Source organism: Taeniopygia guttata, chromosome 1 (genome assembly GCF_048771995.1).
Source record: "Taeniopygia guttata chromosome 1, bTaeGut7.mat, whole genome shotgun sequence".
Classification (NCBI taxonomy): Eukaryota; Metazoa; Chordata; class Aves; order Passeriformes; family Estrildidae; genus Taeniopygia; species Taeniopygia guttata.
In genome coordinates, this window is record NC_133024.1 from 18,684,551 (window position 1) to 18,698,065 (window position 13,515).

At 52.2% G+C, this 13,515-nt stretch overlaps 2 protein-coding genes across 3 annotated transcripts in view; one reads left to right on the forward strand and one right to left on the reverse strand.

Annotated features, from left to right (window-relative positions):
• Positions 1-2,773, forward strand: part of SCAF4 (SR-related CTD associated factor 4) — a 28,705-nt gene extending 25,932 nt beyond the window's left edge. For both annotated transcript variants that reach the window (XM_030264272.4, XM_030264279.4), the window contains one exon: positions 1,617-2,773. In XM_030264272.4, coding sequence (XP_030120132.4) covers positions 1,617-2,446 — 830 coding nt within the window. In that variant the 3' untranslated portion in view covers positions 2,447-2,773. The remainder of the gene's footprint in view (positions 1-1,616) is intronic.
• Positions 2,774-4,821: 2,048 nt separating this feature from the next.
• Positions 4,822-7,980, reverse strand: SOD1 (superoxide dismutase 1). Its single transcript, NM_001245154.2, is given in 5 exon segments — positions 4,822-5,095; positions 5,413-5,527; positions 6,873-6,942; positions 7,350-7,443; positions 7,857-7,980. Coding segments are annotated over 5 exon segments (465 nt in total). The 5' UTR covers positions 7,932-7,980; the 3' UTR covers positions 4,822-4,984.
• Positions 7,981-13,515: the final 5,535 nt, after the last annotated feature.

Here is a 13,515-nt window from a genome sequence, read left to right on the forward strand (position 1 = left end):
GTAGAAATAAAGTTGAGAAATTAAACTACTTGTACTTATTAGATGTGAAACTTCCCTCCCTCACCTCATGTTCATGATCTTCTAACCCACATCTGCTCTGCTGCTTCTAAGTAGAAGCACAGGCTTAGCTTCAGCTCTTTAGTTCTCAGTTACTCTAGTCTGCTTTGTTTTAATCCTCTGAGGAAGATTAAAAGATGTTTTTACCAATAAGAATCCCCAAACCTCAGAATTCCTGGTAGGCATCATTAGCTCTGAGTCTGTCTTGTCAGATCTGTAGTTCTGTCATAGGAGGAGTTTAAACTGGGTGATTATAGACCCGGTTATTGACCAGGCTCTGCATTTTAGAGAAAGGGAAAAATGCAGGAAAAAAATGCTGTTGGTACTGGCCCATTTCTCTGCAAGAGGGAGAGCTGTGACTGCTTGGAGGGGAGGGGGAGAGGATATCATGGACTGGAAGATGTCACATGAGTCTTCTCACTGGCAAAATACAACTTCTTTCCAGTATGAATTTAAAGAGCACTCAGGTGAAAAGGTTTCTGTCAGAGATGTCCCTAAAAGTCATTGTGTGGTGAGAGGGCAGCACAGAAGGCTCAGCTCTGTCTGGAGACAGGTGCCAAAGCCAGAGAAGGGAGGGACGAACACCACAGCAGCTGAAGGAGAGCATCTCGTGTGGCTGCACCCAAGTGCAGTTTTCACTGCTGACACTAATTCCAGCGTGAATTCCCACAGTATTTCATCCTGGTTTTACCCAGGCAGGGGCTGTGTTTCTAGGCCAGGAGGTGCTGGTGTGCAGGAGCACATGGGAGCAGTGTAAGGGCTCTGGGAACACTGGACAGTGTTCCTGGTTCAGACTGGGGAGGCACCTGCCCTGGGGTGGGAAGGCCTCAGCATGGAGCTTAGGATTCTTCTCAGAATCCTCAGAATCCTTCTCTCTGGCTCCTTCTGTTGGTGTCCAGGAGCTGTGGACTGAGCTTTATCTTACAGTATGTTTGGAGAGGGAGTTTTTCTTCCTCCTATGAAGAGTATAGGAATAAAACTGGAAAATAGTGCTGGATATGTGCTATAGAGGATGAAACACTGTTATAAAAAAAAGAAGTTAGGGACTACTTCTTGCATTTCCTTTTAGTTTACATTGAAAGGTTTGTTCTACTGAAATGAATTTTCGTTGTGTCCCTTTTCTCTGGAATGGCAAAGAGAGCTGTGCTCCAGCTGTATTCCAGCCTCCTCCCTGCCTCTTGCTGGTGCTGTGCAGCTGTGGGGTGTTCAGCCAGTGTTCATAGCAGAAGTGTTTGAATCCGACTGGAGTGGGTGAGGTACCTTCACCTGGAAGCACAACACCAGGAAGGGGCTTTGGCTGCAGGAGGCTGAGCTGGGGCTGAGGGGGAGCCCTGACTGCACAAGGGCAAAGGCTCTCCCCAAGGAAACCTCTGGGATCAGGGATTAGTTGCTGCCCTGGTCACAGTCATTGCCACCAGCAGCTGGAGAGCCCAGGAAGCTCTGCTCCAGGTCCTGCGGTGCTCTTTTCCCGGGATAACTGCAGATGGGCTTTGAAGTTAGGGAAACGCTCTGTGTCCCCTCCTGCCCGGCTCTGACTGTCCTTTGTGTGTTCCTTGCAGGCACCCAGGGCGTGGCCCCGCCGCCGCCCGCGCCCGTGGTGGGGCTGCAGACTCCATCCACGGGGCTGCTGGGCGCCCGGCCCGGGCTGATCCCGCTGCAGCGCCCGCCGGGGATGCCGCCGCCGCCGCCGCTGCCGCGCTTCCCCATGATGCCCCCGCGCCACATGCCCCCGCACATGATGCACAGAGGGCCCCCGCCAGGCCCCGGCGGCTTCGGGATGCCTCCCCCGCACGGAATGAAAACCCCCTTCCCTCCGCCCGGCCACTTCGTGCGGCCCAGCGGCGGCCCGGGCAGCGGCGGGCCCGAGGAGAACAGGGACGGGCGGCAGTTCAGGAACGACAGGCAGTTCACGCCCAACAGAGACCAGGAGCGGTTCGGGAGGAGATCCTTCGGGAACCGGGTAGAGAACGACCGGGAGCGCTACGGCGGCCGCGAGGAGCGGGAGCATGAGCGGCTGGGCAGCCGCGACAGGCGAGACTGGGGACGCCGCAGCCCCGAGCGCGACAGGCACAGGGACTCGGAGGAAAGAAACAGGCGCTCCAGCGGCCACCGAGACAGGGAGAGGGATTCCAGGGATCGCGAGTCTCGTAGAGACAAGGAAGAAAGCCGCAGCAAGGAAAAGCCAGAGGTGACAGACAGGGCGGAGGGCGACAAAAACCACGAGTCCCACGGCAGCAAAATGGAGGGCGCGGAACTTGTTTCAGAACTCACTGCGGGAGACGCCGAACCCGCGGGCGCGAAAGCCACGCCAGAGTCGGTGCCCGAGGCTACCTCATCCCTGGAACAGGCGGACAAGGACACGGGCTCCGTGGCGGAGGCACCGCGCTAGGGCCGCAGCCTGGCTTGGAGTGTCGAGCTTTAGTTGTACAGTGCTGTAAATCCGCTTCCGCCCCTGCGCCCCCGACGTGGGGCACTGTGAGCAATTTGATTGCTTCCCTTCTATTTAAAATAGCCACAACATAACATAAAATACTGAAGAGATGATTAAAATATTACCCATTTTTGCTGTAACTTTTTTAAAGTTTTGACTTTAAAAAGTTTACGAATCAGAAGTAGAAGTGCTTTCTATTTTTTTTTTAATTTAAGAAAAGGTAACGGTGAAAGCTCCTCAAAACAATAGGGATGTGTTTTTAATAAACTCTATTTTCGTAACAAACTTTTAACGTGTGCTATTCTTCCTACGCTGCACTGAAGTGGAAAAGGAGTGTTCAGCAGCCTAAAGTTGGAACTGTTAATGCTGTACTGGAGTCTAATTTAGAGTGGTTTGGTTCTGTTTGTTAAAGGAAATCCATCTGTTTGTGTTGCGATTCACAGAAGTGAATTTTTATTTATAACAGTCCTCTGGAGTTTTAGATTGCTGCATTTTAATGAGCTACTTGACCACCCTGGGTAAAAGTTAGTTTTAAGATGTTAATTGCGGAATTAACTGTTTTAGTGTTTGCAGTGCAGTCCATTCTTTGCTTTATTTTTTTCCCCCCCTCCCTCCCTCCCTTCACTTGGTTCTGTGGTTCCTGTTGCCCTTAATTTGCCTTTTTTTTAAGAAGTAACACCTTCAGGCACCGACCGTCTGCTCTGAGGTTACAAAGCCCGTGCCAGGCTGGACAGCACCCGCTCCGCAGCTTTTGTACTTGTTGGGAAGTGAGACCTCGGAGGCTCCAAAATTCCAGCCTGGCTCTTGAGGCGGGGCTGGGAACAGGACTCAGCCCTTCCTCCATGGAGATGGCGCTGCTCCTGTGGGAATGCTGGCCCCTCCTCACCCTGCCAGAGGTAGGTTGTGCCCCCCTAGGCTGGGGACAGAGGGTGTTTCTGGTGTTCCTGGCTGTTGAGGCACCTTCTCTCCTCTCCAGAGCACTTCCATGTCCTGTCACCTGTACCGAGGGCAGGTGCAGTTTCTCCATGGCTGATCCCTGGGGCAGGGACACTTTGTGAAGTTCTGCCCACCCCACGTGGCTCAGAGCTCTCATAGCCCCAGCAGCGTTGGTGTACGAATCCTGTGCATATTCAATGTTTTTTTTTCTCCTTGCTCTAGGTGTGTTCTACCTTTAAAGCTGGGGATTTTGCCCCAAGGGAAGGGCAGCTGCTTCCTTACATCAGTCGTTTTTTACAGCTGCCCTGCAGCAGAGGGAATTATCTCTGGGGGAGGGAGAGGGTGGGAGAGCCACTGTGGAGCTGTGGACTGGGGAGAGAACATCTATTTTTATGTTCTTGCAATAGCAGAATAAAGAGAGAAAGAACCTGTTTACAGATTGTAGTGACCTCAGCTTCCGTGTTAAAACTCGTGTCCTTACTGGTTGTTTCCTGACGGCCCCATGGGACATTCCCTGTCCACACATCGAGGTTTGAGCCTTGCCCCAGCTCTGTAAGGAGGGAGGGTTTGTTTCACTGAGAACGCCTCTTTAAAGAGCTGGAGGCAATGAGAGACACGAGGCTGCTCTGTTCATGCAAATCCCACCCGTTCTCTGCCTCAGTAGGGATCTGAAAGCAGAGCCTGGAAAACTGTCGAACAACTCCTTACCACCTTCTGCAGCAGTAACTGTGCATAACCCTCACAGCAGCAGCACCACCAACCCTCTGGAAGAGGCACAGGGAGGTGAAGACTCACACAGTGGTCTGGCAGCAACAGGGAACGTAAGTTCAAAGTATATTTACAGTATTCCTGCTCTACTACCCAGTTCCCTTAGTACTGTGCCTCAGTGGAATAGGGTTACCTAGAACTACAGCCTGCTACTTGCATGAATATCCTAGAGTGCAGAAGGAAGGAACATTGATACAAGTCCTCATTGAAAGGACTCATTTTCTCTATGAAGAGACCCTGAAATCTGTTTCAGAAGGACACACCAGAACAGGATGGAGGCTGGCACTGGCACACAGTGGGCACTCCTCTTGCTGGATGGGATTTAACTACACACCTGCTGAAGCCCAGGCCCCGTTTCCCAGCAGGGGCAGGTTTAGGATGTTCCCTGTTCACAGACAGCCAGACCCAGGTGTATCTGCCCAGAACATTTATTACACAGGTTTGAAGCCTACAAATGCTGCCCCTGCTCCAGAAGGAAACCCTGACACACCCAGGGGCTGCTGCTCTTTGCCAGAACATGTGGGGCTCATCCAGGGGTTGGGACAGGAGCAGAACTCGCATCTTCCTTCACAGCAAGGATGTGACACGGAATGGTGGCAGCAGGAACGTGAGCAGAGACCAGAGAGCCGTTCCATCAGGGACACTTTAATTGAACATACTGCATACAAAACTCAGTCAGTCTCCAGTATGTGAGTGCTGCTCAGGATGCAGAGGAGCAGGAGTTGAAGGACACATCTTGAACTTGCAGGGGAAGGGTAAGAGCAGCAATGAAGAGCACTGCAGGTACCACACCTAGCTCTTGGCAATCCCAATCACTCCGCAGGCCAGGCGGGGCCCTGCATTTCCAGTGAGCAGGCTCTCGTCATTGCCCCCTCTGCCCAGGTCGTCCCGCCTCTCATGCACCTGCAAGAGAATTGAAGGGACCTTAATTGATCTAACTGCAGCTCCAATCACGGCTGCTCCTGGCAGCAGCAGCAACACCAGACTAATTATTACACAATGCCAATCTGATCTCTGTGCCACAAACTTCCAGCTGGACCTGTCCAAGACCTGACCAAGGGCGATTCAGGCACCCACAGTAGGAAGGGGCAGAGTTAGAGAGGGACATCTCCAGCAGGCTGGCAGGAATTGGGGTCCATGGCACTCAAGTGCCACACTAAGACACGTGGGGATGGCTGTAAATCCCCTCTCCCTGCTCTGAGGTTTCCCTTGCCACTCACCACCATGGTGCGGCCGATGATGCAGTGTGGTCCAGAGAGGGAAATGACGGAATCCTGGATGGACACCTGGGCCACGCCTCCTTTGGCAGTCACATTGCCCAGGTCTCCCACATGCCTGCACAAACACACAGGAAACTCAGAAAGTGGCCTGGACTGAGAGCTTTTCCAAGGGAAGGCTGGGAGTTTATGTTACAGCATAACAAAGGCTCCCAAATCCAGTGGAACAACCTTTCCTGCAGACTTGGTGAACACTGCCACTGTTCTCAGAGCTTTTGCTGTGCATGACAGCTCAGCTGTTCCACAGGCAGCTGCAGGCTTTTGGTTTAAGGAGGATTAGGAGAAGCGGTTTGTCAGGCAGCAGGTCAAAGGCAATGCAGGAACTGCTCAGTTCCAGCCAGGACCAGGGATGATTATTCCAGTTTGGCATTGCCCCATCACTTGGCATACTGCTCTTCCATACAGCTTCTATCAGAGCTACATCTCTGCTAAGGCTTGCCAGGAGAACTGAGCCTCGAGCAGTAAAATTTTCACAGGACTTCTGGATGTGCTGGTGTGCTGTGTCCTGCACACCTGCCCTAAGCACAGCATTCGCTCAAAATGCAGCTGATCCTGTCCAGATTCAGAACCTGGACTACTGACACATCCCTGCCAAGTGACCACCTCAGCTAGCCCAGGGCTGACAACCAGCTTTCTGCAAGAATTCCTTTTTTTTTAACCAAGTCCTACAAAACTGAGTTAATGGCAGCTCTCCCATAAGGAATTTGCTTGATTTTAGCTTTCAGAAAGCTTCTGTCCAGTTGTTTCTGTACACTGGTAAAAGGAAGATCCACTTCTTGCATCTTCCTAAGGAATTCCCTTGCCCACAGCCACACCAGGAGCAGATCTGTTAAGGCTCCAGAAGCCACAGTGTTTGTGCACTCCCAACCTTTAGCCCTGAGCAGTGGTTGCCAGGGCCCCGACACACATTTCGTGCTGTGTCATGCAGCAGCTGGCCCACATCCAGCTCCACCGGGCCTGTGGCTCAGGTGGGATTTATCAACCATCCATGTCAGCATTCCAAGGGTGATCCCAGTGCCAGGCTGGTCCCTGTGCAAGGCCAGGCTGCCTGAGCCCTACTCCCAGCTCCGCTCCCCAGATGCAGCAGGCACAGCCACACCACTTCCTCTGGCACCCACCCAAGGGAACTGGGCTGTGAGAGCTGCTACCAGGGAAGAGCCTGGTCTCACATCCCGCTCAAGTACAGATACCCAGAACAAGCATCAGGCCTTCGCTGTCTCCTGCACCCAGGCCAAGCTAAAACCAGACTATGCCCTCAGGAAAGTATTTCACAGCACACTCTCAGAGAAACAAGCTGCTGGGGTTATTAAAGTGTGGCTAAGTGATCTCGGGAACCCTGCAGGAATTCCCACGGATTTTCTGGCACATCTGAGCCCCCAGCAGTGCCCATGCCCTGGACTCACCTCTCAGCATCGCTGGGACCCCCGTGCTTCTTCTGCTCCGGGTTGAAGTGAGGGCCTGCACTGGTGCACCCTGGAACACAGCACAGTCAGAGCAGGATCCCAGGATAAAGCTGCTGCTCCCACACTGCTCCCAGTGACCGCAAACAGCTTCTCTCCCGTGCCATGCCCTATTAATCCCCTGGAGATAAATCACCTGCTACAGACTTAAAAGCTCCAGGCTCAGCCAGAAGCTTTATTATTTCAGAACACTGAGTTATCCAAGAATTCAGGTGAGTGCTTGGTATGTCAGGTCTTGACCACGAGCCTCAACACGCTCGGAGTATTAGCCAGGAAGCAATTCCTCGGGAACGGCCACAATTTCCTCACACAGACTTGCAGCCGTGAGACCCAAGCTGCTGCTGCAACACCAGGAGCAGCTCTTCGGAGCTGAGCAGCCACTTTCCCGCCATGACCCAAAGGCCTGGAGAGACATCTTACCATTGGTGTTGTCCCCGAACTCATGGACGTGGAAGCCGTGCTCCCCATCGGCCAATCCAGTGATTTCCCCAGTGACTTTCACCGGCCCGGTACCCTTCAAAGGAGAGCATTTGTCACCACAAGGACTTTGGCATTACACGAAAGTGTCAAACGAAAGTGACAGAAAGGCCCCGCCACGAGCCCGAGATAGTGATCTATAATGTCTGCGTTCGTTTAACCCCCTCAAGCGCAGTCTTTTACCCGTTTTATCAATAAGCGCAAGGAGCGCCTGTTATCTGACGGGGCCTTCCAGAAAGATCCCGCACTGTCACAGAGGAGCGCGAGTGACCCCGCGGCTCCTTGGCCGGCCGCAGGGGACGGCGCAGCTCCTGAGGGCCGCGGCCATTTGGAACCGCAGCGCCCTCGAGCTGAGCCCGCCCCGCTCCCTCTCGCCCCGCCGGCCACGGGGAGGAGGCTGAAGAGGGAGATCCCGTGGGAGAGGTCTCAGCGGCCCGGCCGTGCTCTCACCTGCTGCTCGAAGTGGATGACACCCTTCACAGCCCCCTCGCCCTGCATCACGCACACGGCCCGCATCGCCGCCATCTTCTGCCCGCCCGCAGCGCCCGCGCACTGCCGGAACGGCCCCTCCCTCGCTCCCGCTATATACGGTGGGCGGCCGGCTCCGCAGCCAATCGCGCCGCGCGCCGCGCGCCGCCCGGCCAATCGCGGCGCGGGGAGGTGGGAGAGGCGGGGCCGAGAGGCGGCGCGCGCGGCGGCGAGAGGCGCCCTCTGGCGGCGGGAGGCGCATAACGGGGATCGGAATCGGGATCGGGACCGGGACAGGGACCGGGATCGGGATGGAGATCGGGACCGGGAAGGGTTCAGAGGGACCGGAGAGGGAGGTGCTGCTCACGGCACGGCTCACGGCTGTGTCCCCGCCGTGCCGCGGGACGAGCAGCAGCGCTGTGTCCCCACCCTGCCCCTTCTCCAGCCGCAGCTGTGGCAGGGCTGCGGGCGGATGCTCCGTTTTATCCCAAACTGGAGTGCGGCTGTGAGGCTGCCCTGAGCACCTCTGCGTTTCACTAGAGCTGCTCTGCCCTGAGGGTTTTTGAAACTTAAATCAGAATCACAGATTTGAGAGTACCTGGAGCTTTAGGTAATCACGGAAAGGTTTGGGTTGGGAGCTCATCCAGATTCACCCATTTCATGGGCAGGGACACCTTCCGCTGTCCCAGGCTGCTCCAAGCCCTGTCCAACCTGGCCTTGGACACTAAAGGGATCCAGGGGCAGCCGCAGCTGCTCTGGGTACCCTGTGCCAGGGGTCCCACCCTCCCAGGGAACAGTTCCTTGCTGATATCCAATTTAAACCCACTCTGTGTCAGTTTGAAGCCATTCCCCCTCTGGACTGTCCAGCAGCTCCACGTTCTGCTGCTGTGTCCCAGGGCTGGGGCAGCTCTGCAGGTGGGGTCTCACCTGGGCACAGGGACAGAGGGACAGAATCCCCCCTTCTCTGCTGCCCACGGGGGGTTTTATTAATCTCTGCCAGTGACTGAGGTATAAGTGACTTGAAGCCCAGGTAGTTCTAAGTGACTTGTTTGGGGCCTCATTAGGTCAGGGAAGGATGCAGAGTGGTTGTGGTTGTTTCACACCTCAGACTCACAAAAAAAGAGATTTGTTTGCAGGAGAGCACCAAACCAGGTGAAAAAGACGTGATCCACATCAATACATGGAGAGACACACTGGGATTTGTAGCTCAACCCTGGAAAGATGCTGGGAAGAAAGCCAGCCCGAGCTTCCTATCCAGGAAGGGAGAGATAAACTCCTTGGAGTGTCAGTCCTGCTGTGCCTGGAGAGGAGACACAGTCACTTGTGAGGAAACAGGCACAACAGCAGCACCCTGAGCCTGCTCCATGGGGAGGAGAGCTTCCAGTGCCCTCGAGGTGGCCCTTGTTTCATTTAAAGAGGTTTCTAAACTCCTTAAACATGGAAATGTCTCATTTTACTTCCCTTATCACTGTATCACTGCAGGGCTTTCTCTTACTTTTGAGTCTGATCTCCAAACCCACCCTGATGTTTTCATCAGGTTTATTGTTTCCTCCCTGGAAAACAAGATCAGTTCCAAGATCTGCCCTTCTCCGTGCCCCAACATGAGTGTGCAACAAACAGATGGGTGAGAGCCAGATGTGTCAGGTTTCTTCATAGGTGAAGTGAAATAACCAGAAGTAATTTCAGAGGCTGATGGCGTTAGTAATCAGTGTCAGGACACCTGGGGTGCCTCAGTTGGGCAGGTTTTGTTATGTTTTGTCCCATATGCTTATTTTTAACTCCTTTATTTTCTTAAATCTTGCCAGCAGGTGGGAAAATCCAGCCCCCCCCCCCCCCCCCCCACTCCGCAGCTGCACGTGGTGTTTGACAGCACAAAAATAATCATTTGACCCAGCCACATCAACTGGTGACGTGATTATTTTATTATTTGGAGTATCAGAGTCAGAGCTGAGAGGACAGAAGAGAAAGAGCATAATGATTCTCTCTAATCTGCCAGTTTAAAGGCAGTTTTGGCATCTTGATTCCCTCCTAATCTGCCAGTTTAAAAGATGAAATAGCTGCTGCGTGATTCAGGTTAACAGCAACCTAAGCTATGTAGAGAAAAGTTAATAAACTTCTCAGCAAAATGTGACAAAGTAGCAAAAAATCCCAACCCTTAGGTCCCATGAAAAGGTGGCCTAGAGCAAGGATAAAGATCTTGAGGGAACAATTCCTCAGTGAGGTTTTATACGGGTTCAAAAAGAAGAGGGAATTTTGAGAATTGTGTTTCCTGTGGTGCAAATAAATCATTTTTCCTGCTTGTGGTGATTCTCTGGGAGAAGCACAGAGCTGGAATGTCCATCTCACTGTGGGCTCCCTGTGTCCTGATCAAGAGTTGTGTGTCATGAACAATTCCTCCTGGTTGTGAGAACTTTGTCCCTGCCGTGGGGCGAGAGCTGCATCTCTCTGCCAAGGTCTGCCCATGGAGGGCTTTGATTATTTCTAACATTCCTGCTACTTTTGCCAGTTCACGTTTACCAAGTGCTTCAAGTATTCCACACAGCACCAAAGCCTGGACAGGATTCCCCATGGAAACAGTCTGACAGGCTGAAACTGGGACCACAGAGCCAGGAAAGCCAGGATGGAGGAAAATAGGGTTTCTGTGGCTGGAGTTTTAAATTGTTTTTAAGATAGAGCATGGAAATATCCTTCCTGAAACTGGCCAAAGACAGAATATTGTTCAGAAAGCACATCTGAAAATCGTTGTGTTTTTGTTTATGCACTCAGGAATGTTATTTTGGCCACTGAAAGGCACCTAAAGGAATGCAACCAAAACACTGTGTGTCTGTGTATAGAGACATATTTATGGGATGTGCATTTCAAAATATCAACTTGGATAAAAATCAACAAAGTCCAAAGAAACCCTGTACCTTGTCATGCTTTATGACTGGATAAGGATTTCATTCCCAGTGATGAGAAAGGGTAGCTTAGTTTTAGATTTTATTGCCAGTTTTTATTTGTGAAAGTTCTTACAGTGGTAACTAAACTAAACAAAAAACTCTGCAAGTCCCAGCCCACGTGAGCGTGTGCCAGAGGGAAGATCCAGGGGGTTCATCTGGATTTATTTCAGACACAGACTGCCCTGCACTCTCATTTTTGCCACAGGCACAGTGGCACAGTTTAGTGGTACAGCAGGTGTCAGGGCACCCAAGGGTGAGGTGGCTTGGATTTAACTCCGCTCTGTTGGGTAATCCTTGAGATGCAAAGTACAAAACCACAGGGAAAATGCTAATTATTACGCAATTAGAAAATAAATGTTACCACAGGGTAAACTACCCTGTTTCTGCAGGAAAGCTGGAAGGACAAACAGAATATAGCAGACAGGTGTCCAGAATAACAAAGATGTGGTTTTATTTGGAGTTTTAAACACGTGGTTTGTTTTCTGGGAGCTCTGCATGGTTGGGCACCATTGAGTTTGTAGAGCTGTCAGTAAAACGAGGCTTTGGTGTGCTGGTTTAATACAAGCAATTAAAAAGTGGGAATGCAGCTGGAAAATGCACCGGCCACGTATTTTCATACAGCTTCCATAGCACTGTGGAGTATTTATTCATGAGTATTTATGTGCCCTGCATCTGTGTGGAGGCATTTCCGCAGTCTCCAGCCATGCCAAAGGGCGGAAGGGCGCTGCAGGAGGCAGCCTGCAGACTTTGCACCCTGCGGGCTCGTGTGGCTGCAACACCTTCTCAAAAGGTACTCAGAGCACCTCTGGGTGTCTGCAGGGCCAGGGCCGGGGCTGTGGCTGCTGGAGCTGGAGGCAGGAGCAGAAGTTCCCATCCACACTGAGCTCTGTGCAGAGACTTCAGCCCCTGCCACGGGCTCTGCCAGGGCCGGGCTGTGGCTGCTTCGGAAAAGGCTGTGGCATCTCCAGAAGCGGTGTCTGTGCTGAGCCACATCCAGGCCTGGCACTCCGGGGCATCCAGGTGGGCACGTGGGCCTGGTGGGACAATTTAAGGCTGCTGACAGTCCTCGGCTTCCAGCCACTGTGTCACAGCCTGGGGAGGGCTTGGCAGTGCCCAGCCTGGCAGTGCCCAGCCTGGCAGTGCTGCTCTGCCCGCAGCTGTGCTTATTCCCTAATCCCAGCCTGTGGCTAAGCCACGCTTTGAAGAGCAGGGATTTTCTGGCCAGGACCGCTCTGACATGCCGTGTTTCAGGAGCTCTGAGAGACTGAGGGAGCTGCTTGGCACAGGCAGAGGGTGCAGCCCCACCCTGCTGTGCCAGGCATCTCTCCAGAGGGAAATCCTCCTCACTGCAGCCTCCTGGCACCTTTCCTCTTGTCCTGCCCCCCGGCAGGGAGTTGTGGAGAGCCACAAGGTTCCCCTATGGCATTTACATTTCTGGGTATTCAGAAACTGAGCTCTAAGCACAGTTTGTACAGAAAACAGAGGCAGGAAAGGAAAAACGTGTTTAGCAGAAGCGAGAACCAACTTGTTGCTTCTTGCACTTTTTCAGGTTCAGCGTGGGCTCTGCTGGGGACAAAAGTGGCAATGTGGATGACTGCAAACGGTGCAGGGGGAAGAGTTTGGGGTTGCTTGCTGCAGGCAGTTCGGAGTCAGGGAGTGACACCGGATGGCGCCAGTGCTCCATGTTTGTGAGATAGGCTTTTCTTTCCACAGTGCTTCTCTTTGGCAAAATAGTGTAAAATTTGGAGTAGCAAAACCAACAAAAACCCCACAAAAACAAACAAAAAACCTCCCCCAAAACAACAACAACAACAAAAACCTTTTAGGAGTGAGGGGTCTGAGGAAGCAAAGGGAAGGAATGATGTAGGCAGATTAGCTCCACAAAAATAAAAGTGCTTTTTATCTAGTTTTATAAATTGGGTACCTTGATGAATCTTGGACTGTGTGGCAACATAAACTGTGGAAAGAAAAAACCCAAAAACCTCCTTCCATGTCCCACAGGAACTGTGGAGGAGTTTTGTGGAAGAAACAATCTGTCTTACTAGTTGTCATACAACAACTAGTATGGAAAAAGACCCAGAAGCTTTTCACAGGAGTAGAAATGATTGCTCTAATTCCTCTGGGGACCTAGAGCAGATCTTACATGGCATCGTGCACAGACTGCTATAAAAACAAAGGGCATAAGGACTTGTGTTTGTGGGGGAAAAGCCCCATCCATGAACATGAAACCAATCTGTCTGGGGAAAAAGGATTTTAAAGTGAGTGGCACCATAGGTAGCAGGAGTACAAATGGCCCATGTCTGCACTGTTGGTTTAATTTGTTTATTTGGAGGCAAGGCAGTGACCCCATTGCCCACAGGCCCTGCAGAAGCAATGCTGCTCAGTGTGGCTCAAAAACATGGAAAAATTGAGGGGCATCTCACTGCCCTGCTTCCCAGCCCTGCCTCCCACTTCTCCCTGCAGTTCTTGCCTTCCTTCCCCACTCCACATGGACACACATGGGAGAAGAGGCTCTCTAACAACTCTGGCACTGGTTTTGCTCTCCATAATGCTATCTCTAAAACACTGGGATGCTGGGAATGCTTCCCAGTGCTTCCCTCACTAGGAAAGGATGGATTGGACAGACCATGGTAAGTAAAAGGTCACTTCTGTCTGGCTTTCATATTTTAAATGAATTATTCAGAGGAGTACATGGGCACAGT